This window comes from Cariama cristata, unplaced genomic scaffold, assembly GCF_000690535.1.
Source record: "Cariama cristata isolate BGI_N322 unplaced genomic scaffold, ASM69053v1 scaffold14007, whole genome shotgun sequence".
Lineage (NCBI taxonomy): Eukaryota > Metazoa > Chordata > Aves > Cariamiformes > Cariamidae > Cariama > Cariama cristata.
In genome coordinates this window covers 37,663-64,127 of record NW_009626192.1, presented here as the reverse complement: position 1 = coordinate 64,127, position 26,465 = coordinate 37,663, and the positions used below count along the sequence as shown (strand labels likewise).

Below are 26,465 nucleotides of genomic sequence, written 5' to 3'. Positions count from 1 at the left end.
TCTTTCCCTGCCTCAGTGTACATGGGAGTTGGTGGGGCGTTCACGGAAGGTCCTGAGGACTGGGTTCGGTGCAAACTGAAAGTGTGTAAGCCGTCCTGTGGCCAAGCCCTCTTTGAAAGGCAGGGAGAAGGGAGGAACAGGCAGATGCTATGTATGTAAGAGTTAATATATATAAATTATGCTATTCAAACATCAAATGCAGAAGCATTGTGCAACAGTGGTGAAGGGTTTATGTTCACGTGAAATGTGGCAGCAGTTCCCTAGGAGAAGGAAGGTCCCATCTTCATTAGTTTCTTATGGATTGTGGCATTCACTCGGTAAGATGGCTTATTGTGATTTATGTTTTGGTAACACGGTACCCAGGAGTCCTGTGAACTGACCAGGAACCCTCTGTGCATCACTTGGCACAAAACCAGAACAAAGCGAGCCTGTTCCAAAGACCTCACGATCCAGATACTTGACTCATTGTACGGCAACAGCTGTACAATTAGGGTTAAGCTACTTCAGAGAGTAAGGTGTGCTTAGAGTCAAGCAGGCAGCCTGTGCCATCTGGGAAGGGATTGCATACAGCTGAGGGTATTTAGGTTGAAAAACTATTAAAAGGAGTGGTCCCTCCTAGGAAGACATAGGAGGAGTTGCTTTTGGCATGCCTATTTAGGTACTCTGAGTTGGAAAGACGTTGGGGTGCTTTTGCTGGTCTGTTCTCGGCTTCTACATCAGGTATGTGTGCATGCGGTGATTTGGGGAACAGACTGCAGTGTTATTAGTGGTTAGGATAAGCTACAGATCTCAGACCTGTCTCTGTGCTTTTGTTAAGCTGAGGGGCTTGATCTGCTTGAAACAGCTGAAATAGAAATGGATAAGAGGTTAGGAGCTTGAGTTCAGTATGTGTGTAATGCTTAGCTCATGCAGAAAGCTTGGTATCAAGCATTCATCAAAACAGCAATAAGCCAATTTAGTCAACTTCGGGGGGGGGAGAAATCCAGTAGCCTGCATTTTTGATTTCCACATGCTATCAGTGAATCAGATGCTTACATTCCTGAAAACAATAGCATGTCACTTACACTATGATCCGATGATCAGATACACCTCAGACATGGGAGGAAAAGAAGCAAGAGGGGTTGTTTAGAGAGTTTCTGTGCTATTTGAGAGCCAAGCTTATTTTTCTTGCTTTCTCTGTTTTGTGGTGGCATATTTATGATCTGTGTTGTTAGGGATGTTCTCTTACTAGTACTACTTAAGCTCCTGATCTTGAAATTCACTGTGATTTCATGACACATTAATCTGCGTGTGTCTTTGACTAGCCTTTTCAAAGACAATTACATGCATTAAAATAGCGGTTAGGTGTTGTAAAACATTTCTCTGTGCTCCATAACTAAGAGGTGCCTGGTTTCTTCTGTAATACCTAAATCTGAAAGTCAAAAATTGATGTGCGTGGCTTGAATCTCAGCTTAGACACGAAACAGCAGTATCTAACTGTTCAAGAAAGCAAAAGGGTGGGATGGGAGACACAGCAGAACATCTTGGCAGAAGTGCCAAGATGTTGTCTGTTGCTCTCAAAGGGGTCAAATTCAACTATGCTTAAAGCATTGCTTTCGAATTGCTATGTGTCCCAGTGATTCACCACAAATGTATGTTCTGGATGCCATTTCCAGGATGGTTCTGTGATCCTGAAGTGAAGGAATAACTCTGTCTCCGACAGATGCTAAAACAGAGCTGATCTGGTACATTAAGAAGGCTGACTTACTATACACAGAATTAATAGATTCCTATGGGAATGCATCTTAGGCAGGTTATGGATTTTTTGTTGTTGTTTTGGAAGATGAGCGTTCCCAGAAGTATTTTTAGAAGTGGCCTAAAAAAAAAAATCAGTTCCATTTTTCTTATTAACAATCCTCCTGGTGAGCTAAAACATCAAGCAGGTCCTGTTCATACCCTGCTGAGATTACTGACTCCGCTGAAGCCTGTGTTGGAGTATTTCCCATGGAGGTCCTTAAAAGCCCTAAAGCAGATATGATGCTGTTCTAAAATGCTGGAAAAGGAGAGAGAAAGAGCACATATTGCAAATGGTATTTTTTAATGAGGATTTGCTTGAGAGGAGATCTAAATGGAATCTGAAAGTAAAGATGGAGATTCCATACCTCTGGCACAAGACCTAAGCCAGTTGTTAAATTTTGGCTGCGCAGCTTAGTCTCTCCTTCTGCCTTCCATTATGAGGCTAGGCTTGCCGCTGACGGTAATGGATCAAGGGATGGCAGTGACCAGGAATAAAGCGTATCATTGACGAGCATGGCTTGTACCTTATCTTCCTTTCACTTTTTCTTTGGTCGGCTCAGTGTTTTCGGAAACAAAGAGCATGCAGCCCCTGAGAACATCCTAGCATGCAAATTAAGAATCAGATCTGCAGTAACTACTGCCCTAGGACAGTGAGAGCGCCAACATCACAGAAATGCTTGGCATTTTGATAGTACTGTTGAGGAACGTGTACCTATAGAGATTGCATCAGTGGCACCTACGTTACTGCAGGCAATCAAAATCTGTGTCTTCATTAGAAGAGTCTGGCTGTAATGAAAAAGCTGGTGGGGAGGAGGAGAGGAGATGGTTTGCTTTTTGAGCTGGGATGCCAGTTTTGCAAGGATTTGATGCCAACTACCATTCAGTTTGTTCTTGGAAGACATTCAGTGAACTGCTGGTTGCTTGGCGGGAGACTGAAACACACTGTAGTGTCAGTTCTGAAATCCAAAATACTTCCACTTTACCTCTTCTACTTAGTGCTTCAGCACGCAAAATTGGACACTAGTGAACTGGTTCCGTGGTTAGACTGTCCCTCCCCATGAGATTGGCTATAATGCTTATCTATGGCTAAGCAGATCCTGTTGTGAAAAGGCACAAGACCTCACAACCTACTGTTCCTAGGATATATACCTCCTAGTATTTTAGCTAAAAGGGAATTTCAGCTAGCTGTACAAGGAGATTAACGCTAAGAGGATATGTAGGCTGCTGCCATGGGAAGATGCTCACCATCCCTTGAGCACTTCTGACATAAAGCCCACTAAAAATCTCTCTAAATGAGAAGAAAACGGTCTGAGTACTTTGTGTTTAGATGGCAAAGCAAAATGCCTCAAATCCACGTTTCTGAAGCAAGAGTCTGCATTTTTGCTAGGAGCAGAACTCCCTCCTGCTGCTGTCCTTGGACAGATCCTTTTCTTCACTTTTTCTTTACTTTGATACAAGGCTACAGGCTGAAGACATGCTGTTCCCTTGAAAGATGGTGTCAGTGTATTCATTCTGGTGCTAATGAAAGGACGTTCTGGCACACGTTCCGCAATCTTGAACAGTCCTTATTTCCCAGTTTATTAGTTTGACTGCAGAGCCACAGCCAGGATATGTTCTGGAGCAGTTGTTTTCCTTGGGTGAACCCTCAAGGTGTCAGACTGCAGGGCAATCTGCTGGTCACTTGTAAAAAAATTATACATTGATCACAGTACTGTGTGATTGCTAATGATGAAAGTGATAATATCTAGTCATGGCCATCTAGTAATTGCAGTTGGAATTACTGCTGGGTAACAAACCAGCCCTATGGCAATCTGGCCATGTGAAGTCCGTTAAAGTTAGCGTGAGTCCTGGGCAAGGTGTCAAAATGGGATGTGTACCTGACCAATGAAGCAGTTTGATACTAATTTGACTGATGGATATGCACAGTATGTAGATAATATTTTGGTCCCTAATATAGCAACTACAGAAGTCACATTCCTTCATATTTTTATGGCTTAAAAAATTTGGCTGGCTAGACTATGCTGTCATTCACATTTTGTACTCTTAAGATTAGTTTGTTCTCCTGCCATAAAATGAAAGGACATAAAATCTTGCCTTGTAGAGTTAAAACGGTCGTGTATACCTTTACAGCAAAGGATGTTTTGCAGTTCTGTAATTAATTAATGCCACTCCCTGTGGATGGAGAGACATGTCTTGGTTCTTGATTCAGGTACGCGGCTAGTCCTCAGGTAGGCAAAGATAGTTTCCTGGTGGTCATGCAGATGCCAGGCATGGCTTTGGCAAGTTTCTTGCTTTAGTAAATTATGTTTCCATATGTCACAGGTGGATGGTAATTCTTCCTTCTCAATACTCTTTGCTTTTGATTATTTCAATGGGAAGTTCCTTAGGGTACGGATATTTTCTTACAAAGTATTAATACAAATGTACGCAATATTCGGTGCTTTTCAAAGTAAGATTTGTGGATTTTACTGGGCTGTGGGGGAGTCATGTTAGCATTTAGAGCTATAAGCCCACCAGAAAGCAAGTTGCACCCAGAAAAGCTTGGGAAGACCTGCTCTAGGTGCTACTATATATCTAAATTTAGTTATCAATGGGTAAAAAAATCCTCTGGAATCTCTTTAGAAATGTTCTTGTTTTCCTTCCTCTGTCTACAGTTGCTTTGTAGCCAACAAAATGACCATTCTTCCACTTATTTTTTGAGCACTTGCCAGGAAATGAACCCATTCAGCCAAATGTTTCTCTCAACCTCGTGCATTTTGGACTTAAGCATTGGTGCGTCAGCTGCTCTTCCGTGAGTGGTCTTGGCAGGGGATTTTGGTTGACAAGAGAAGTGAGGAGATTCTTGTTGGGATGACAGGCTGGAAGATCAAGTGCAAACTGAGTGTCCCTGCTAAGCTCTTCTGGCAGTTCTAAAATCCAGAAATCTAAACCTCAAAAGGAAGCTTTAAATTTGTAGTCAAATTTTTGCATGTTTCTGGGTAATGAAATAGTAGAATCTCACCTGAGCTGGTATCTCAGTCCTGAGCCTGTCATTTATGGGGATAAGGCTCTGGACTAGATGTGATCAGTCTTTCTGGTCTCATCTTGATAAAGAAACTTTTCTTGAACTGCTCAACAGCAACATATGGTTCAAGAAACAGATTTTCTGAGTGTCGCTGCCATTTGCAGAGCAGGAGACAACGTTAGATGTGTAGTCAGGATCAAACTTGTTTTGGAGGGGAGAAGAGAAACCGATGCAGGCATCTTACCTTCCAAATCTGTACTTCATGTGAAGTGCTTTTGTAGAGTCAATTTAAAAACTATTCCAGTTGTAAAGGGCTGGATTCCTCTAACTCGGTCAGCACTGAGTAGCATCCTACATGAAAAATACGGTGCTGCACAATTTCCCTTTGTGTGCTGTACCCACTGAACTTGGGTAGGAGTGGGTTCAGGTCCTAGTGAGCAGCTTTCACAATGAGCTGAAAAGGTTTTTCAGCTTTGATTTTACAAATGCAAGGATGTGTGCCAGGGAAAATAGTATACATTTGAAGGATTAGGCCCCAAGTAAGGATGCATGAACAAGTGCTAGGCAGCTCTGGTGGCTCAGTTAAGCATTCTTCATCTCGCTCTTTGCTCCCCAAGTGCACAAAAGGCTGATTTATTTGGAATGAAATCCATGAAATGTGCTAATACCTGCTCTGGTGTTGATCAGGCTTAATGTAATAACCTCCTCTCATTTTCACTGATTCTGCTGAGCAATCTGACGCACTTAAAACTTTTCTTCTCATGAATAGCTAGTATTAGCCTCCAGAGGCCTTCCTGTTAAAAGTTAGCCCACCACCAAACCACCCAAAACAGGAGCTAGGGGATATTTTCCTGTCCTGTTGACAGTCCACGTTAGAGAGAGACTCTTAAGAATAAATAACTCTGTGTTGGAGGAGAGTGGATATTTATAGTATGGGCAGACCCTGGGCCATGTAAATCAGTGCAGCTCCATCACACGGAGGGATTTGAGAGAACTGTGAACCTGTTTGTTGCTGGAAGGCCAGATCCTTTCCTAGCTCCAGGAGGAGCCCAAGGAGGCTTTCTCCTCCCATCCAGTCTTGCAGCTGGATTCCAGCTGTTCCTCCATATGGCACATACAGTACCTGAGAGCATAACTGTAGCATCATACAATTCCGTGTCTGAGGCTGCCACGCTGGATAATGAGCAATTAGGTGGCAACAGAGAGAGAAAGGATGGGAGCCCAGGGAGAGGAGTGGGAACAGGGGACTTCTCCAACTCCATAGAAAGGGAGATCCTGTCTCTGCACTCACCGTCAGCTCGAGGGCTTCATTCAGGAGACCGTTGCGCTTGCTGTGAAGGTAAGCGTTGGAGCTGCCTGTTTTGGCCACCCGAATCCTCGCAAGCCGGGCTTTCTGTGAAGAAGGCAAACAAGCTGAAGTTAGAGCTTGGCATACTGAGTGATTGGTCCTGTGCTGGCAATAGCAGGAGGAAGGAAATTTCAGGTTCTCACTCTACTTGAAAAAGCCTGGGGGTGAAAAACAAGGGGTGCGCAAACAGGACGGGGTGCTGTCAAGAACAGCTAGCACGGGTCTGTCTGCAGGAGTCGGGCAAGTACATACGTCTGAAGCACGTCATCCACCACAGAGCGTTAATAGCCTTTCCAGAGATATCAAATGCAGTACTGCAGATTTGCTTATCCTTCCAAAAGTTAATAGTCTTTTTCTGGAGGGGATGAGATGCACAGCAACTAGAGACGCTTGTCTTGGACGTATTCCTGGTGTAGGATGACTGTACGTGACCTAGCAATGTGCACATGCCCTGCACGTGTGTTGCTTTCATGGCTCACCTTCTCTCTAATGTGCTTGGTTGTTTAATCCTCTCTTTATCTTTCAGCTCTGTGCTCTGACATCTGTGCTGTCACTTGCTCTGCTTGTACTGCAGCTAGCACAGTGACACCCGCTCCTCGCTGATGGTTGACTGTCCTCTGCAATGGCAGTGCTAGTTTATTAACTTGGTATCTGATAATAGAAGACTCTGTCCAGAAATATGCATCTCTTGACAAACTGACAGAAGTCACTCTGCAACAACACAGACATTCAGCTCTTCTCATTTTGCTTTGTCCTTGACCTTCTTGACGTCCAAGGGGACAAGTTAGATGATAAAAAGCAGTCCAGAATAAAGCAAACAAGAAAAACTAGTAAGACCCTCTTCCTTTTTTGATCACACATATTTTTTTTTTTTTAGCATTTCAGCTTTTCTTTTCAATTGTTGCCTGCTTCTCTGTCAAGTGCTGATTTGCCTTTTTCTTTTCTACTGTTAATTTATGACTCAAACACCATTAAAAGTAAATACATGAAATAGCTGTGGCTATTAAAAAATAATTACATTGTGCTGTAGTTTTAAATGCTGCATAATCTTTTAAATAACATGGAACTCGTGATTTTCCTTTCTAATTAGAGGTGCTAATGGTATACACTGTAGGAAGAGTAAGCCAAGAGGAAAATATCTGCAGTGGGTCCAGAGAGTGTAATAATTCCAGGAGCTCTATTACTGTACATGCTTGAGTGACTCTGGCCCTCAATATTTGAAAGATTTGTTTAACCTTAAGAGCTTCTGCTTAAGCAAACAATTTCTCAAGCAAAGACATGTACACGATACTAGTTTGCAGCTTTAATTGGGTGACACCGACTATGACCAGTCTGAAAAATAGGTCTTCTTTTGACACCCCAAAATGGGGGCATCCAAAATTGACTTTCTTTTCTATGCTTCACCTAGATTTCATTGTCCCATTTTAATGTTAAGACTCCAAGTCAGTAGATGAGAGTGAAATCTCTGATGAAACTTTACTCTGTACTGGGGCCAAAGTATCTCACAGGTCTATCTGGTCACCCTGTGAAAGGGGCACAAGTAGTATTTGCAAGGTGTGGACTGAGGATACAACAAGAAAATGAAATTGGATCTGCAGTTTTTCTGAAGACTTTCCCAAGCTGCGCTGTTGCCCTAGGCCCCAAATAAGACTGGCCTGAGACTGTAATCTGGAACAAAAACCACAGAGGCTACTGCTATTGAATACGAGTTCGGGGGAGACAGCAGGGGGTAAGGGACTGAAGGATATTTCATTTCCCAGTTATGTGGCATTGTCTCTCTGTTCCTGTTAATTACACTTCCACTAAATTATTTCTTCTATTTGCAAGTGTGTGCCTTTGTGTCTTTGTCCTTGCTTTTTGCAATCTTCTTATCTCTTCCGTAATCAGGACTGGATATTGGATCCAGTGATCGTCTTTACAGTGAGGCTTTGATGGCAACCACAGAAGACTTCCATTTCTTTCTGTTCTTGACAAAATATCAGCTCCTTTGCTGGAGGAATTACCAGAGTCCCCCAACTTACTGACCTCACCTACAGCAGGAAAGGTTTCATCCTCATCTTCAGTTCAGTCAGTTGTTAAAGTGGAGTCAGTCTTAGGCTCTTGTAATGAACATTATTCCCTTTGCCTTGAGGCTAGCAGGGGATCAAATATTAATAGCTGTACTCCATGTGGACTGAAGATGGTTCATTTCTGAGGTCTGTTCTCTTTTCTTCTTTGAAATGGGGCCACTAGCTATCTAAATAATTAAGCCCCTTAGCTTTTGTAGTTTAGAACAGACCTTGTTATTTTAAAAAATGTCAGTGGGGCAGGACAGAAGTTAATCCTATCCTCCTTACACAAAAGATTGTCTAGGATAGTCACATCGCCTAACTCTGTGCCCCCATCATGATTAAATTTGGTAGCTATCTTGATTAACTCAGCTAGAGAAGTTAATTAAAATTGGTGCCTGAAATTGGTTTGGCCCTCCAGACAGTTTCTCACATTAGACTAGAAACAGCTCTAATACCATAGTTCTTGGTTTTATGTGAAAGTCTGTGTGTAAATGTGCATTATTTGGAAAGCATATCTATCACGTGACGCGAGCTTTACATGATATTTAGGCACATGTCGCATGTTTATGCAGGATGCACTACTTTGATCATGCCTGACAATAACAAAAGGTTTAAGTGCAGCAAAGCTCTGTCCTCTGACATCTGCAGTGGGTTCAACACTGGTTTGTCTGACTGAGCAAAGTGGATTGAGGACATGAAGGGCACCTGGCAGTGGTGTCGGACTCGGGTTATGGTGTGGAAGCAGGGAAGAGCTGGCCGTTTCAGAGTTTTGTGTTATCTGTTGGAACGCCTCAGTCGGCAGAGGTACGCTTTGGCACATCAGGTAAGGAGTAAATTACAGAGGCAAAAGCCTTGAACTTAGGGCACCCCATGCAAGCTTTGAAGCAGCAGTATTTTGCAGGGAACCAGAGTATGTACCATCACATATTTCGCTGTCCAAAACCTATAGAATTAGACTGATGGGGTCTTCCAGTTTCTGCCGGTTTTTAAGACATATGAGTATGCTTTTGTCATCCCTGTCCTGCAGAGCTCAGTACTTCTGCTCTGCAGAACAGAAGACTAGACAAGTGGAGGACCATGTTTTTCCAGCCATCTGCTGCAATTGTATTTGGGGGGGGAGCGGGGAATAGCTGTCTTCTGCGTCTTATCCCATAAATGTGACAGTCTAAAGGTCACTGGGGCCAGGCCTGAGATCACTGTTACTGAATATAACCCCTCCATGGAGAGTCTAAAAAAGGAAAAGAAAACGGCACACTATGTCTGCATGTAGAGTGGTAAGAGGAGTTGCTAGGAAACCACAGGATCTCAAAATGCATATGACCTAATCTGGAAGATAATTTATATGATGAAAATAATAATACTAATGACAGCCACTTACAGGTTAGAATGATTAATTTGGTTATCTTGGAGCCCACATGTTTCTGAGAGCAGGATGGAAGGCAGGTCTCTAACTTCTGGCTCCTTACTGCTTTTTAAGAAACTGGAGGCTTGGAATAAGCAGGAAGGGCAGTGAAGCCCTGTACACATGGAGGTACGGTGGGGAGGATGACATAAGTGGCTGTCAGTATCCTGGGTATCTACATTTCCCAAAGGGACTGACAAAGGAGAAAGAAGAGCCTGTCTTCATCTTTTAGCTGCTTTGGAGAAGTGCAAGGAGCAGGAGTTGCTGGCTAGGAAAAATGCTTTCCAGATGGCAGGCCCAGGAAACAGCTAATTATTATTTATTAATGATTTTCATCTAGTTCTTATGGAGATAATGTTCACTCTTGATTTATGTGGTATAATAAACTATTAAGTTAAAACCTATGACATAATTTCATATTTGCCAGACATCTTCAGCTTTCCAGATCTTCTGTACTTGAGCAAGGAGATGACTGGAGTACACGTATGTCAGGTACTAAGTACATGTATAGGTCTTACGTCCACTCCTGCTCCCTCTTTGGACTGGAGCTGTCATTATCCTTCACAGAATGGTTGAGGTTGGAAGGGATCTTTGGAGGTCATCTGGTCTAACCCCTCTGCTCAAGGAGGGCCACCTGGACTGAGTTGCCCAGGACCACGTCCAGATGGCTTTTGAATATCTCCAAGGATGGAAACTCCATAACCTCCCTGGGCAACCTATGCCAGTGCTTGGTCACCTTCACACTGGGAAAGTGTTTCCTGATGTTCAGATGGAACATCGTGTGCCATGCCCGTTATGCCTGGTCGTGTCACTGGGCACCACTGGAAAGATCTTGGCTCCATCCTCTTTGCACCCTTCCTTCAGGTATTTATATACGTTAACGAGCACTCCCCGAGCCTTCTCTTCTTTAGGCTAAACAGTCCCAGTTGTCTCAGCCTTTCCTTGTGAGAGAGGCACCAGTCCATAACTTACCTAACTTTGTGTGCTAAAACCACACCAAGAGCATTCCTGGCAGGAAATGTAGCTACAGGAAATAATTAACAGTGCTTCACGTTTTAATTCCTAAACAATTAGTAGTTTGAATATGAGTAGACCTATTGGTGACTGCAGCAGTGAGTCCAGTGGTGCAGTAGGTGAACACCACGGGTCTCTTAAGGCTGAAATGAAGCTGTCCTCAAAAGTAATCAACAGAATACTTTCAATCTGATTTTTATTTCCAAGGTGAAATATCACAGCCATTCCATAATTGCTCAATTTTCTTGCATTTGTCTGCATCTGTTGCTAGTTTGGATCTGGACTTAAATTCTAGATAGAAAGAACATGGTTGATTTTAGGATATGGAAAAGATAACAAGCAGATCGTACAGTTAAACAGGAGTTTTTGCAGACTTAACAACAGGGCTTAAGAGTGTGGAATGGCAAAAAAACATTTTCTTGTAGTTCTGTTCTCACCTTCCTAAAATGATCTCGTCTGTGGTACCTTTGACTAACTTTAGCATAAAATTCGGAAAGGAATTCAGCAAAGACTTCAAATTGAGTTCCCACTTAGAAGTACAGTGCACATATGTAACTTGGAAAGGGAATGGATGAAACCTTAATCTGGTGGAAACTAGCTTAGCACCCCGGCCTATTGTGGTAGTTTTTCCTTGCCAAGCAGAAAATGGAAAATGCTTCATTTTTTAAAAAAAGCATTCAAAAATAACAGAGTGGACAAGATATTAAATGAGTCTACTGTCCGTGGAGTGCTTTCGTCAATATAATCAGGCAACACTGATCATCTGTCCTACTTACGGCTCTGGGAAGCTGATATGCCATCTTTAACAAAGCCTGGAAGCAGGCTGGACTGCCAAATTAGGACTCAGGGTTATTACATGTCTTTGAATGCTGAGTGAAATAATGGCTGTTTAAAAAGCAAATGGCCCATGTAATAAGTACTAGCTGTTACTCTGCTAGCCCTGGTTCCATCTGGCTATTGTAACAGGCAGGCAGCGGGGTTACAGCAGTGTTAGAAAAGTTAGTTTCTGCAGATCATCTTTCTGTTATTTTAACCTTTTTTTCCTAAGAAACAATGTATGCACATTTGGACGTTCCTTCCTCTCAAATCTTTACATTAAACAGCTTTTGAGCCAAGTTTAAATATTCTGTCATTTTTTGCTTTGGGGGACATATTGTAGAGCTGCATATGGAAATTAGATAGTGTAGAACTCATTATATTCCTATATAATTTGATAGAGCCACTTACAGTCAGACCTTGATCTTATTTTGGGCCTCTTCATTACTTTCCAGAGATGAAAGATTCCCCTCCCCTCCTCTGTGGCTCCCCTTTTAATCCTACCTTACCCTTGGCACCATTAAAGCAACAGAACATCATTTCAAATGCACTATATCGTTTAATCTTTTCCAACACTGAAGAACATGATGTTCGATCTATTTATAGAACAATGCACAGAATATGGAGTTTAATGGATCTCGGCTTCTCTACTAGTCATAGATATCCTGGCTGATTAACCACAGAACTTTGGAAAAAAGTGTCGTAATATGCAAAACTTAGAAATGCAGGATGGTCAGGAAGCCCCTGGGACACTGAGACCGGTCCCCTTCTGTTGCAAACTTCCTTTTGTACATTTTCATCTTGAACTTAACAAGCTCTGGCTTAAACTTGGTGGAGCTCTTACTCCTACTGGGCATTTATTTTAGAACTTCATTCTCCTATTTAGAAAATGTCTTCTGATTTCCAGCCTGCTTGTATTTGTTGCCAGTTTTACTCAGTTGTCATTGTATTGACGTTTTCTTTTTACATAGACCATTCCCTTTCTGCTGTTTGCTGCATTCTACACGAAAGAATAGAATAAACTTCACTTTTTGTAAAGTTTGATAATTCTCACTTTATTCCTTTGCTTGACACTTAAGTAGTAAGATTTTTTGGAGTCTATTTCATGTTTTTATCCTCTGTAGATGCCCTGCTTATTTCTAATACCCTTTTTTAGTTATCCATCTATCCATCCACCCAGTAAGGGTTAGAGTCAGACCTTGATCTCTTTTAGAACTGACCTTATGGAGAGTTTTTCCTTGACTGAAATACGTTATACACAGTTACTGCATCTTGCCTGAAATTCAAAGCTTCCTCTATGCTGAAGTTCCCACGCCACTAGTCCAGCTGACTGACAAAACTAGCTCTCTTCACTTCTTAAGTTCACCTCTTGAAGTAATAATAAAAGAAATTCCTACATATGCTTTTTTTGTGTTCTTAATGCTGTAACAGTTTTTGGAGCTTGGGTCAAAATCGCTCCGGGGATGTGTGGTCAAAGAGGTGCCATACCAATTGTACTGGGAGTCTGGTATGGTTTGTTACAGTTAGAAGTGAAGTATTATTGGGTGTAAATTAAGGTGTCAGAATTTGTGTAGAAACGTATTACTTAATAAACATCTTCTCAAGAAAAGAGCTTCATGTTTTTCTGCATCAAAACAGAGGTTACTGTTCTCCATTATTCTAAAATAAGGTTCTGTGTTTCACTGAAAGCAAAGTGTGATGAGCATCTGTCTGCCTGTGATTTATCCACCTGTGTTTCCAGATCTTACTTTTATAATACCTTTCACACAGCTCACACCCCTAATTGATAGTTATAAAGTATTCAGAGGATGGAGAAATTCACAGAATTTGATCTAGTGTCACATGCCAACTTACTGGACCTGATGTATGAACGCTCATTAATGGTGTGGAGACCTGTGGTTAGCTACAGAAAATGAAGATAGTTGCTTCGTATAGTGCTCCTCACACTTTCCCCAGGAAGATGGTAAAAACATAGGGGGAGGGACACACGACCACAAAACCTTTGTATGAAATTCAAGAAAAAATAAGCAAATTGGTAAAACTCGTGCCCTTCCTTCTCCCCCATGGAATGAAGCCTGAGGGGAAGAGATGACGGTGGGGCTGTTTTCCTGCCTCGTGGCCTTTGGCTGGCAGTTGGAGCGTGTGTCATCTCTGATGGGGGGCAGGTACCCCCCGGCAGCAAGGGGAACGATGGGGGTTAAGCGTGAGTGCGGGCAACGCTGTTGCTCCAGGCGGGGAAGGGCCAGGAGCCACTTAGAAGTACAGTTCTCTGTGCTACATCCCACTTCTCTGTGCTACGAGCTTTCAGCATTAATTGAGAGAAGTGTTGCTTGCCGGCAAACGAAAATTGCTCGGAAGTCATCGGATGACAATACAGTTGCTGTGCGGTGCAATTAGCTTTCTTACTGAAGCTGGTCCTAGTTATTCGTCTTGCTCCTGGGGTCTCTGGGCACAAATCTCTCGCATTAAGCTTCTGGGGGAAAAAAAATCCATCACAAACCCATCCCATGGTCCTATTTGATAAGTGAAGACTCTTAGAAGACTGTGTCTCGGCTCACGTCCTGACGCTGACAGCCACAACACGTTCGCTGCGTGCCTTGGCAGATGCGGAGGGAGCCGCCTGCCTGGCGTGCTCTCCTGGGCGCTGGAGCGTTCCCGCTCGGTCAGCAGAAACCTGCGGAATTGTCATGGCTACGGCTGCTCTGGTCCCTGATTGTGCATTCCAGCATCGCTGCTCCTTCCTACCGGGATGGCTCCTAGTTGTCCTGACTCGATCACTAACAAAGCTGATGCATCATATGTGGACCGAAATGCACTGGTGTCTGGATACCGAGCTCGTGGACAATGTGTAGAATTGCTCTTTATTATTGTATTTGTTCAGAGTTAATGCTGAGTTGGGTCTAAATGGCTGAGCTTACATGGAGAACAGGTGGCTGGAATTACTGTCAGGCAGGGGTCTGCATAGTAAACAGACGAGTTCTGCTGTAGTGTGACAAAGAGGAGAAATGAGGAACTATTTCCTATGGAACAATTTGGTGGATTGAACTGCTTTTTCTTCCTGCCCAGTACTTGCAGGCAGACTCTGATTTCACCATATAGATTTTTTTTTTATTATTTTTTGAAAATTATCTGTAAGTTTTATGCATGCTCTTGGTTCCCTTGCCTGCTCATGAACCATTCTCTACCAGCAATTATTGTTGCTCTGCTTGCCACCCATGACTGGTCAGGAAAGCACATGCTGTTATTTCTGCTGCCTTGTTTGGTGAGTCGGCAAGAATCGCTAGTGCAAAAGCTCAGATAGAAAAGTTTAAAATCCTGGGTGCAAATAGTGTTGCCATAAGATGGTTTCACTTTATGTCCTTGTACATGTACGTGAACTAACTCTGCAAGAATCCATCGAGCCAGGAAAAGAACTGAATTTATCCCAGTTTTATGCATGAAAACACCTGAGTCACAGAGAGGGAAGTATGGAAGGGCGATGCTGCTGCAGCATCAGTTTGTCAAAAGAGAGTGAGACTGGCTGTAGTGGGGAGACAAAAGGGGACGGCAGGCTCCTGCTCGTGCCCGGAGAGGGCCTGCCTTGGGCTGGTTTAGAGCCTGATGCGATGCTGAAGTTACCAGCCGTTACTGTTTGGGATTTTCGTGACCTTCAAACGACAAAAGCTTGTTCTGAGTCAGACTTTGCAGACCACTGCTGCTGGGTGGAGTGGGAGGAGTGGAGCAATGAGACTCTAGGACTTCTCAAGTTGGGCTGTGTAAGACATCTGGCAGTGTGTAAGCAGGGAAATTCTGCAGTGGCCCTCGAGAGATGTGCTGGTAGGCTGCAGAGTGTTCCCATCTATCTGACATATGCAGTTAGAGGACTGAGACCTGTATTGCCATCCCAGCACTATATGTGTCAGCCACAAATATTGTTCTTCATCTGCTTATCGCTGTCATGGTACAAATTAGCTTTACTACTATTTACACCCACTTTTAGTTATGTTTTTTTCCTGACCCAGTGGATATATCTGTATCCATTAATCTAGACATAACCATATATTGCAGTTGGTGCAGGGGTGTTTGAGCTGTGTTCATTATGCAGCCTGAGAACTGCATGGGAGCTGAACGGCACCCAGCCCACTCGATTCTACATCACTTAGGCAGAGTGGTAAAATAACTCGTTAATAAAGGTAACAGCAAAGAATCTGATCACTAGAACCCAGTTCCAAAGTAGGATGGGGCTTCCCAGCATTTTTTGGCTGAATGTTTTGCTTGCAGGTCTCCTTGACAAGGCGATATCAGCTTGCATTTATTTAGACATCTGGGATGAAGTGGGCAACATTAGCCATTACAAACCCTACCAACTGTGCTACATAATGGAGCCATCTGGACAGAGGCTGCCACATACAACCTGGACTTCCAACGGGTGGGAAAGGGGACACCCTCTTGCTGAGATGACCAAGGAGAGACCTCAAGGATGGATTAGTCAGGCTGTTACCTGGTTATGACCGAGACATGACATGAAAGGGCCTCAAGGAGTGAAACAAATGTAGAGTGGCTTCTAGATATGTGTGGAAGTAATTGCAGCTGGGCATTGGGCCACTATTGACAGCAGGCTTAATATTTAGATGTGTGGGCTTGCTTTGGAAGCTGAACCTGTAAGCTCCAGCTGACTGATTTCAATCCTTCCTTTCAGAGGAGACATCTACTTGTCTTATGCAATTTGGGACCCAGGGAATTTGAACTAGCTGAACTGATGGAACATGCCATTTTGCTTTCCTGGATGATATGAAAAACAAGAGGAAGGATTCCTGGCTGGTTTATTTGTTTGGCTGGGTTTTCCCCCTGCCCTCCCCCCCCGCCAGCTGTATTAGGGAATGTGACAAACAGCAACAGAGGAAGAGAAAGAGGTATCTACCCCCTAGAAAAAATGAAATATCTTTTAAAAAATAAAATTTAAAAAAGCTTTTTTTTCCCCCGTCAAAAACTGTTAAATATCAACAACAGCAAAAACATATTCCACACAGCTTCATTGTGGTTGGAAAAAAACCATGTTTTTTAAATGTCAGCCAGCTCCAGTTTTAACCTTATTGTTTCTCTCTCTCCTTAAGTTCCCAACCCCATCCCCTGCTGGGAACTGAGTCATGTTCTGTTGCTGAGCGCTCCTTAGCTCACAGCTTTGCTTGAGTCGCTTTTTCTGGCCGTTCTGTTCCACGCTCTGAAGTTCACTAACCCACCTCCAAAATTTAGGGTGTCAGCTGAAAAACAGAACATTTCAAAGCTGACTCCCCTGCTCTGTAGCAAATCAATTATTATAATGGCCTCATTATTGACAGGTGTGTGGGCCGTCTTTCTCATGGGTATGATGATGACATAAATCTAGTCTTAAGCGTTCTCTTCATCACCATCTTCTCTCTTCATCTGCTCTGCTGACTGCAGTCCTGTTTTTCCGTGCCTCTGGGAGCGACGGCTGGGTCTGGAACAGGCTGTTTCTAATGTGCCTCTTATGGAACAATCAGAAAGACGTGTCCTTCCTCTCCCTTCCTTTTGGCTTAAGCCCCTTTTAAGCATCTCCATAGTTACCTCTTCATCAGCCTGCAGAGTCATAGCTGCCTGTGTGCAGCCCTCTCACGAGTAGCTCTCGCTGTCTGGAACAACCTTCCTCCATCTACTTCCTCTCATCCACTTCCATCTGAAAAGATACGGCTTCTCCCTTGCCCCTTCATTCCTTTCTTCTGCTGATACTGGCTCTGTGATTGAATGCTTTAATTCATCCACCCGACAATGTGTCCACTTCTCTGCTTCACCTAGTTTATACCATCTACTCTTTGATAGCCTGCATTACAGTTTTCAATTCCATATTATAGTTTTATGTGAGAGCGGCTCTACAAAATTATTTTGTCCTGGGTAGTCTTTTCCTTGCCTAAATCTGGGTGTTTGGGTCTTTACTTAGAGCCTAGAGGATGAAATGAGAAGTCTATTTCGAGGCTTTTGTAGTGCATTGCTTGTTCTCATGGAGTCAAAGGCCACCAGATAATAAACGAAATCAATTGAACAGACTAAGAAGCTGTAGTCCTCAAAAGCATATTTACTGCAGACCTGAAACCAAGTACTGTGATTACCAAAGTTTTATATTTGTAGATGATGGTTTCAGTTTAGCCCTTGTGAAATGCACCACTAAACCCATGCTAATCCCTCTGAGATTATCAGCCATTTCGGTATCTTGGCTCATTTAACAAATCTAACCGTTAAACAATAAATGCACTTTAAACAGGGTTTTTTTCACAGCATCTGGGCATTTACATTTCTCCCTCCTCTGTTGTGTGAATGTGGGGAGGCATACCTCATCTTGTAAGAGACCCCTTTTTGAACATTTTTTTCCCCCTAAACTGAGAAGATCTAGAACAACTTAGTTGGCTAAATTTTAGCCCTAAGGGGGCTGCTCTGGAGACCAGTTTGCTTTAGGCTGTTGTTGCTATTTCCAAACATTTCAGCTGCCATTCTACTTCCACGTGCCTTCTGAGCCTGGTCAAAACTGCTTTAAATATGCTTTTGAGGACTTAGCATCTTCATCTGCGTGTATGTTCACATGTGCAGGGAGCTGGGGCTAACAACCACATAGGCTCAACCTGTAATGCTGTATCACCCTTGTTACAGTGGGTTTTTCTGTCTTACCATTTTTTCTTACTGAAAAGCTGCTAGTACACATTGCTGTTTGTCGGTCGTTGGCCCACCTAAGCAAACTCACGTTTGAGAGCTCCTGTGCAGTTTATTGCCAGCTCCTGTTTTCCCAGGGAATGGGACATTGGAGCCGATGGGGTCGTACAGCTGTCGTTAGTTGGACTGTATTGGAGCTGTTTGGGGAGATATCCAAGGGATCTCTAGTTGTCTTTTTCTGAAGCATTATTCCAGGAACAAAAAAACCTGGCAGGAGAAACTAGCTTTGCTGTGGTTAGCACAATCTTTCCAGCTGAGGGACCCAAGTTGGTTATTTTGAAGCTGGACAAAGACAAGTGTCATTGGACCTAGGAGATTAAGGACCAACAAAGGCTCCCAGAACGCTTTGAAAAGCACCTTTCTAGAAGTATTTTCACTAAGAGGTCTAGTGTGTTCTTCTCCTTCTTTCTTCCTTTTTTTGTTACTGTTTACCCAAAGACAGGACCTTTGATTTTAGTATTGGTTCTCTGCTTAAAGACACGGGAATAAATTTGCCTGTCAGCAGCTAGAGTTTACTCGAGGAGGATCATTCTTGCAGGATTTTTTTGACCAGTCTCCGAGTCCAGAGGTCTACAGCATTCTTGTAAACCTTGGGAGAGCAATCTGCTCTTCTGGGATCTTTGCTGCACTAAACTCAAAGGCCACATCTATTCTCTTCACTACCGTGTTATCTGGCAGTCTTTTCAGCCGTGTATTTCTCTACTGCCCTGCTCTGGTGGGAATAATGTCGTGGCTTGGGGCTGTATTCACGCGGTCTCTAACTTCTAAAAAATGAACTGTTCTGCTTTTTCTACTGCTGCTAAAGGAGCAGCATTTCAGTATTTGTTAGTAGCTGCCTCTGCTTTCTCTTTCTAGGGTTGAAAAGTGGGCGATGTAGTCCTCAAACCAGCACCAGATACTTGTCTCCTTCACATTGCAGCTATGCTGCAAACTGAACACAGCAAGAGAGACTCCAGCATTATCTAAATTACAAAGTCATTCTATTGTCAAGCCTTTTAAGTGTCAAATTTTCTTTTAAAACCAAAGGCTGTGACATTCACTAAAGAACAGCTTCGTTTCAAAGTCAGGAAGGTCTATTCTTAGCACGGCAGTCAAAAAGAAAAAAAAAAAGTCTTTGGAAAAAAAAAACCCACAACAATTTTACCAAAATGAACCTTGTCAGAAATGATCAATTCATCTTCCATTCAGATTGACCTGGTCCTCGCTGCATGCCAGAGGACAAAATTTGATGACACAGCACAATAAATTAAAATTGCCAGATTTCCTTGTAATTAATTCTCTTGCAGTGCAAGTTTGGCAAAGAATAATTTATCTTCAAAGTGATTAAATTACTGGTAGTTTGGTTTTGGAGGTTGTTTTCCTTTTTAAGGAACATTTCTCCTCAGTTAGTTGAAGAATAGGTGCTGATGAGTAACAGCCACCTCCCAGTATTTTGTTCATGCTGTTTAAATACATCTTCCTGCTAGCCCAGTGCCTCCTCAACAGTTAAGAGACAAAGTTAAGACTGAGCAGCCTGGGGGGACATCAGGGCTGTGCTGTGTTTTCCCGTTTTCTGGAGTGCAGCCCCTCGGAAACCCCCACTGCACTGGAGAGCCCAGGTTTACTCACACCCCAACCTTCAAATCTGTGAATGTCACGTCCAGCCAATTTGACACTCACACTGTACTTTTGCCTTTATTATTTCTTATTGGAAAACTTCAGTCTGAGTTCATAAAATATAAATATAGTCTATAGCTTAATCTTGAAACCTCCTTGTGCGTTATAAAAGTTATGATTCTTCAACTAAATAGAACTTCCTCTAAAGCATTTATACTAATACATACCCTACAAATTATTTACTCTTCAATTAAAAGAGAAAAATAATTTATTTAGCACACTAGAAACTTAGTAAAGATATCTGGTTTATTTCTTCAAAGCTGTGCCTTCTAAACTGTGCTTATAAGGAGCTTTTACTGGTGGGCTTTTCATATTCAAGGACTGGGAGAGTGCAAAGAGCTTTTTCCAACCTTCTTGAACAAGCCATGCAAATGTCTTTGTATATTTAATTAGATGGGGACAGAGTTTTAGTAATAGTTAAAACTTTCCCATTCCTGAAGAAGGGATGCAATTCAATGGAGGATGATGCTGGAACAAGTATGCTATCAAAGTCCTTATTCTTAATGTCCCTGTGTACGTCCTGACCATCTCCAGAGACACTGCCGTTAATGTGCTTCTGTCTTTTCCTTCTCTTTAGTATTCATGTAGCGATGATCATGTGAAAATTACTCACACTTCTGACTTGAGAAAACTTTCTTAGCCCAGAAATGCATCCAATATCAAGGGAATTAGAAATTCAAATGGGGGGAAATTATACACTGTGTGTGTCAATACAGCAAACCTTATAAAAGCTGCCATCAATCATATCAGCATCAAAGGTGGTGGTACGTTTCCTTGTCACCAAGTGGATCACAGTCCAACAAATAAAGGAAAAGGTGAATCAGAACAAGAAACTTCGGCATGCTGCCTGGAGAGAAGGACAGCCTCGTCCAAAAGCACAGACCCGGAGCTGGTTCTGGAGCTTCTTTGTACTGTGATCCATGGTTGTGCACAAATCTTATTTATTTGTCCTACCTGTTTATCTGCTGCCTTGGCTATGCTGCAAAGCAGGTTCTGTCTGTGTTTGTGTGCCATTTCAGTAGAACAAGTGCTTTCTCTCAAAGTCTTCAGTTATTTAAGTGGGCTATTGCACACCGTCCGCTTAAACCTCTGCGTGAGTACTCCAGTCCGTCCTGTGCATCAACACCTAGTATGTTCCTGTTGCAAGTTAAATCCAGATACCTTATGCCTGGGTGCAGCCTCACATTAGGCAACTCACTCTGCAAATCATTTAAATTCATTAAATGAATGTAATGATCCATCCTGGTTTCCCACTGTCTGGCTGCTGACTACTGAACAGTGTGTGGTACAGAGTGGACTTCCATTATGATATCTTTAGATTTTTTTTTTGTATCTATATTATGTTGTATGACTAATCAGAAAAACAACTCTCCCTCAAAAGTACCTCCCAAAATTATTGCAGTTTGAAGTTTCACATGTACGATGCCAAACCTAACGCAGGTATGCGTAAAGCCCAGCAGTGACTTACGGAGACTTGCAACTCATTCCTGCATGATTCTCTCTCTGCTACTCTCCTGATGTGTTTTGACTGCCAAATTTTGTGGTTTTGTAAGTCTTGTATCTCGGCGCTCTGCTGTCAGCTCCCTGAGATGCAAGAAGTAGGCATGGCCCAGATGCTCGCCTGAAGCAGAAATAGCACATCTTTCTACTACTGTTCTCCATCAGGTCCCCTGAGTCTTGAATTTCTGGCAGACAGGTTTCCACAGGGAGGAAAAAAACCTCAGCCCTTTAGTTTGCAGTTGTTGTAAAAACCTGGTTCTGGTTTTGGTGTAATTTAGCAGACTGAGACAGAGATATAATAAATCTGTTATACTTAGTGAATCAGTAAGCTTATACTGGTAAAAACTGTTCAGATTTTGGAATATTCAGTAATCTCCTCACGTTTCCAGGGGCTTTTGCGTATTCTCAGTGTTTTGTCTCTGTTACAGTCTGCAGCTTTGAGAGGGGATGTGTACTGATAAGTACATGTTCCTGGATGGGTGTTTTCAAAACTCCAGAGAGAGAACAGAAACCAAGCAGCCAGAAAGACAAACAGCTCCTGTTGATGATTTAAGGGTTTATGCCTATACGTATATATTTATTTCAGGCTGATGTGTAGCAAAGGTGAGCAATAAAAGCCCCATTGCTTCTGGTGTTTAAAATACGCCAGTACGCAGTGCGTGCGGCGAACTCGCTTGGGTCTGTAGGGGTGCAGGTTGGCCGATGGATAGGTGCGTGCAGGGTGCCCTCGGCGATGCCCAGAATTGTCCCCGGTGTCTCGGGAGGTCCACAGTGACAAGCAGGGCTGCGATTCCCTGGCAGGTGCTGAGCTTTGGGAGGGGGTGGCCGCGCGGGACGGCTTACCTTCTGCGCTCTCCGCTTGTCGGCTCTCTGGTTCTGGTGGTAAATTCGGCTGAAGTTGGAAACAATGACTGGAACCGGCAGAGCAATGACCAGCACCCCGCTCAGGGAGCAAATGGAGCCAAATATCTTCCCGGCAATTGTCTTGGGCACCATGTCACCATAACTAAAGGGGAAAAAAAATAAATAAAGGGAAGCCCCTCCTTCAGACATGTGCAAAGGTATCAAAAGCCTTTCCAGCTTCCCTGAGTGCACAGCAACCTGAGTGTCCCGGTTAGATGCTAGAGCTTAGAAATCTACCATGCAAGCAACGATTCACGTGGCGCTGTCATCCTGGAGACGGCAATTTACACCACACTTTGGCAATGAATTAAGCTAAACCAGAGAAAAGCACTTTTGTTGCAGAATAGATGTGCCAGTTCAGGCAGCTGCCGAGTACGTTAAATTCACATCCTCGCTCATTGAGTACCTACCTCTCCACGTAGATGAGCTCTAACAAACTTAAAACTGTACGTCTGCTTGTGAGCAAGTTCATATATTTTAATTCTTTTGTATCCAGGTGCAAATGAGACTGATACACATTTCCACTTGAAAACCCAGCAGTTTGTTTGCCATCTGTACAGTCAGAAATTTGGGGTTCGTTCAAAGTCTGGATTCAGTAAAGGCTGAATTCTCAGGAATATCAGAGCAACTGAAAAATATTCAGGCAAATCTCTGCACTGGGTTTGACCCAGCAATCCTCATTAACAATTGTAATTTGTATGTTAAATAATGCCGTCGGTATCCAAGATGGAATAATCCACTTTGCGCAGATGGAAAATGATGCTGGGTTAGGTTCCGTGGATTCCACACAGCAGAAATCTCTACTCCGTTGGGTGCCGATTTGCTGTCTGTGTTTTTACTTTGCATATTGCAAAAGCTTTCTGCAGCAGTTTTATGCTTAAGCTTTAATACTGTCCCTCTGTAAAGAAAACCAACGTGCTTTGCCTTGTGGCTACTCACCAGTGCCGTAAGAAGGAGCGTGACACTTACTCCCTCGTGGTACTGAAACTGGTCTGGGACTGGGGCACCTGGTGGAGGGTGCTGGCTCGCTGAACGCTGAGATACAGCGAGGGTAACGGGGATTTTGAATTATGTTTTACAATTTGGCCCGACACAGTCCCCATGTTGCATCCCAGATGACTGGACCTCTTAATTCTAACTGACTGCACCATCCCTCACGATTCCCCGCTCTCGCAGCACAACTTCTGATAGCCAGCGGGCACCAGATGTTGGCAATGCCGACCTTGTGCCCTGCGTTCAGCAGATGTGGTGGTAACCTCCGTGGGAGGCTCTTCCTCCCCTGCAGTTTGCCCTCTAGAAGTGATTTCAGTGCTTGCTTCTGCAAATGGTTGATCGGCAAATAAAAACCCATCCGGAAAGCTGGGTGTGAATTGCAGTGTGTTCCGATCATGTAACAAAAAGCTCATTTGTAGCTAATGCCCCTGGAGTGCGATAGGAACGCGATTAGCACAGCCACTGACTGAATTTACAGGCCTTGTTTCAGTAAGCCATTTATTACATGCTTGCATGCAAATGTATATTAATATTAATGTATATTAATTCATTGAAGTCATTTTCATCTCGAGGAAAGGGAAAAGCAAGCAGCCAAATAACAACAGGTTTTTTAAAAAAAACCAACCACATCTCTGGTACTGAGATGACTGTGTAGAAACCACCGGGGTACAGGAATTCCCAAAGTACGTCTGTGGCTCAGGAGGACACGTTGTACTCTCTGAAATGCCACTACAAGCAGGTTTATGTGGCCTGGCTCCACCGTGGAGTAGAAGAGAGGCCCTAGGCACTGCAACCTGCTGACGTTTTGCAGCAGACAGGGAAAGGATGCTAAAATTAAAATCTGAGGAAGCTGTTCCTTGTTTCAGGGTGCTTGAAATTTGGAGAGGCCTCTAGTTACTGTCAGATGGTGTTTGGGATTTCTGTGCTTTTCTTTGGGATGTTCCTGTGTTTGATGCAGCATATATTGAAAAGCAAAATGACTTACAGCTGAGGCTTTATTTTACCTTTGGTGTCTGCGTATGACCAACAAAGAGCTTTTACAGGAATAGAGTTGTGCTAAGAATAATTTATGTCCAAGGGGAAAACCAAATATTCCAAAACACCTTTTTTCTCAGCTGAACTTCCTTCTTCCATCTAAGAACTGGTTGGTATGAGGGTCTCTGAATAAAAGCAGAACTCATTACACATTAACTGCTTGCCCCGGGAGGCTCTCATGTGCGCTCCTAGGCTCGGTGGCTGGACAGTGAGGCCAAGCATCTGCGTAAAAGATGATTATTGCGGGGCTATCACACTTGTTTGTGTCCCAGGAAGGGCTTAGGTGCAGGCTAAGTGACAGCTTTTCTTTGGCGTTTTCAGGAGTGTTTGGTGGTGTGGGTTTTTTTGTTTGTGTTTGGGTTTTTTTGTGTGTAAATACTCCAGGCTTCACTAGCTAAGGCTTAATTATACCAAGCAGAATCCTTTTCCTGCCTTCACCTGCATTAAAACCCCTCAGAATAGCTCAAATCAATAAAATCCTACTTATATCTATTAACTTTTTAGCTGCTGCTTTATGCAAAGACAGTTAAAAGTTCTCGCCAAGTGACAAGGTCTTCTGCCTCATTTAACACTGTTCTAAAAAAAAAAAAAAAAAATCTTTTGTACTTTTCTCCTGCCACCCCTTAACACAATAAGGCTGAAAATTAATCGTATGCCTCAAACATGATCTCAGTGACCTGGAGCACTGAGAGAAAGCCCTTCTGTGCATTTGTAGAAAGTATAATAATAAATGTCTGGCTCGCAGTCTGTCTTGTAGAGTTTTGTTCTTACATGCGGACTGAGAGTTACCTCATTAGTTGGGACTTGAGAGAAGGTGCTTTAAAACACCGTCAGGAAAGATCAAACTGTCTTGGAGTGTGGAGGATTTTGCTGGGGAGATGTAGAACTTCATTTGCAAAACTATTACAAGAGAGAGTGCAATGGGAAATTTTGCACTGGCTGGAGCAGGCTGCACAGGAACAAGACCCCCGACTTGTGACGCTGAGTTCTGGGTCTAGCACGGAGTTATCTGTGGAGAGAAGGCTGTTGGCTTTGTCCCTCTGGGTTTGCGTGGCACATCATGCACTTGCAGCCGTGCTCTCTGGCTTTGTTGGGCTGACTTGCGATGTTTGGAAATGTCCTGGCTTTTTGATCAGAGTAAAACCCAGCTGGAGCTCAATCCATGTTCCCTTGCACTTAATGAGAGGCCTCCCTTTGACTTTGGCTATGATGGGTTTGAGATGAACCTATAAAGTTGCAATTGTTCTACTCCTATATTGACATATGCAGCTACTGCAATATTAATTGCTGGAGTGACTATTTTTGTCCTGATGGAACCACGAGGTACTAATGGCCACATGGCATATTTATAATAGATACAGTGCCAAATAATCTCAAATATTGGATTTCAGTTAGTAATAATTGAGCATTTTAAACCCAAAACTTCTTTTCCCCAGACTGGAATGAGAGAACTCAACTTTCCCATTAATTTATTTAGTAAAAGGTAACTTGTCACCTAAAAAATTTCTTCTACAGAAAGTATGTTTTAAGTAATTCATCAATAGTCTCATTAGAGCAGCAAGAAGATAGAAGAGCTCGGTAATGATTAACGTTCAGAGGGTCTAACGGGATGTTTGAGCCTGTAATAAAACAATGGGAGGCTGCAAATTCAGTAGACTTCTAATGTGACCTCTAGTAAATCATTTCAGCTTTCTGTACCTTAGTTCTCCATTTATGAAATGGCAATTGGTTACTACTTCTTTGCCTGCTTGGTTAAGTGGGTGCTAGGTTCTTCAGAGCAGGAGCTGCCCCATGTTCTGAATACACCCAACACCCAGCAGTGACCCCTACGTGCTGCTGCATTACAAATACCAATAGTGCACAGCAGTTGTACAGAAAATCTGGAGTGAACACAGCCTGTACATGGCTCCAGGCTTGTCCGGAGTTAAACACTGAGCATCGGCTAGGTTAGATATGGAACACACCTAGAGATAAGTGTCTTTTCTATTTATTTTGCCAGGAATCCACTTAGATGGCAACAGATTCAGCCAGTTTTCACTTGCTGAATTCGTTGCTCTGCTTACTGGCCGTGCTAGGTGCAATACCCGTGCTGCTAGACGAGCACTGGGGCGTGCGAAGGCGTGCGACCTTTGGGAGGAGCTGCCCTTGCTGCCGCGGTCCCTTCGGTGCTCTCTCTGCACGCTGGTCGTGAGTCTGGAGCCTCTGCACATGTATCCCACATTTCCAGTGACATGGCTGCGGTTCGTCCCCTTTTCTTCTCCTGGTGTC

General features: G+C 43.2%; 1 protein-coding gene across 1 annotated transcript in view; it reads right to left on the bottom strand.

Annotated features, from left to right (window-relative positions):
* Positions 1 to 23,272, bottom strand: part of LOC104164567 (potassium voltage-gated channel subfamily D member 3-like) — a 30,207-nt gene extending 6,935 nt beyond the window's left edge. The window contains exons 1-3 of the mRNA XM_009703929.1: positions 23,139 to 23,272; positions 22,110 to 22,272; positions 6,072 to 6,173 (exon numbers count right to left, since the gene is read on the bottom strand). Coding sequence (XP_009702231.1) covers positions 6,072 to 6,173; positions 22,110 to 22,272; positions 23,139 to 23,272 — 399 coding nt within the window. The remainder of the gene's footprint in view (positions 1 to 6,071; positions 6,174 to 22,109; positions 22,273 to 23,138) is intronic.
* Between the last annotated feature and the right edge of the window lie 3,193 nt (positions 23,273 to 26,465).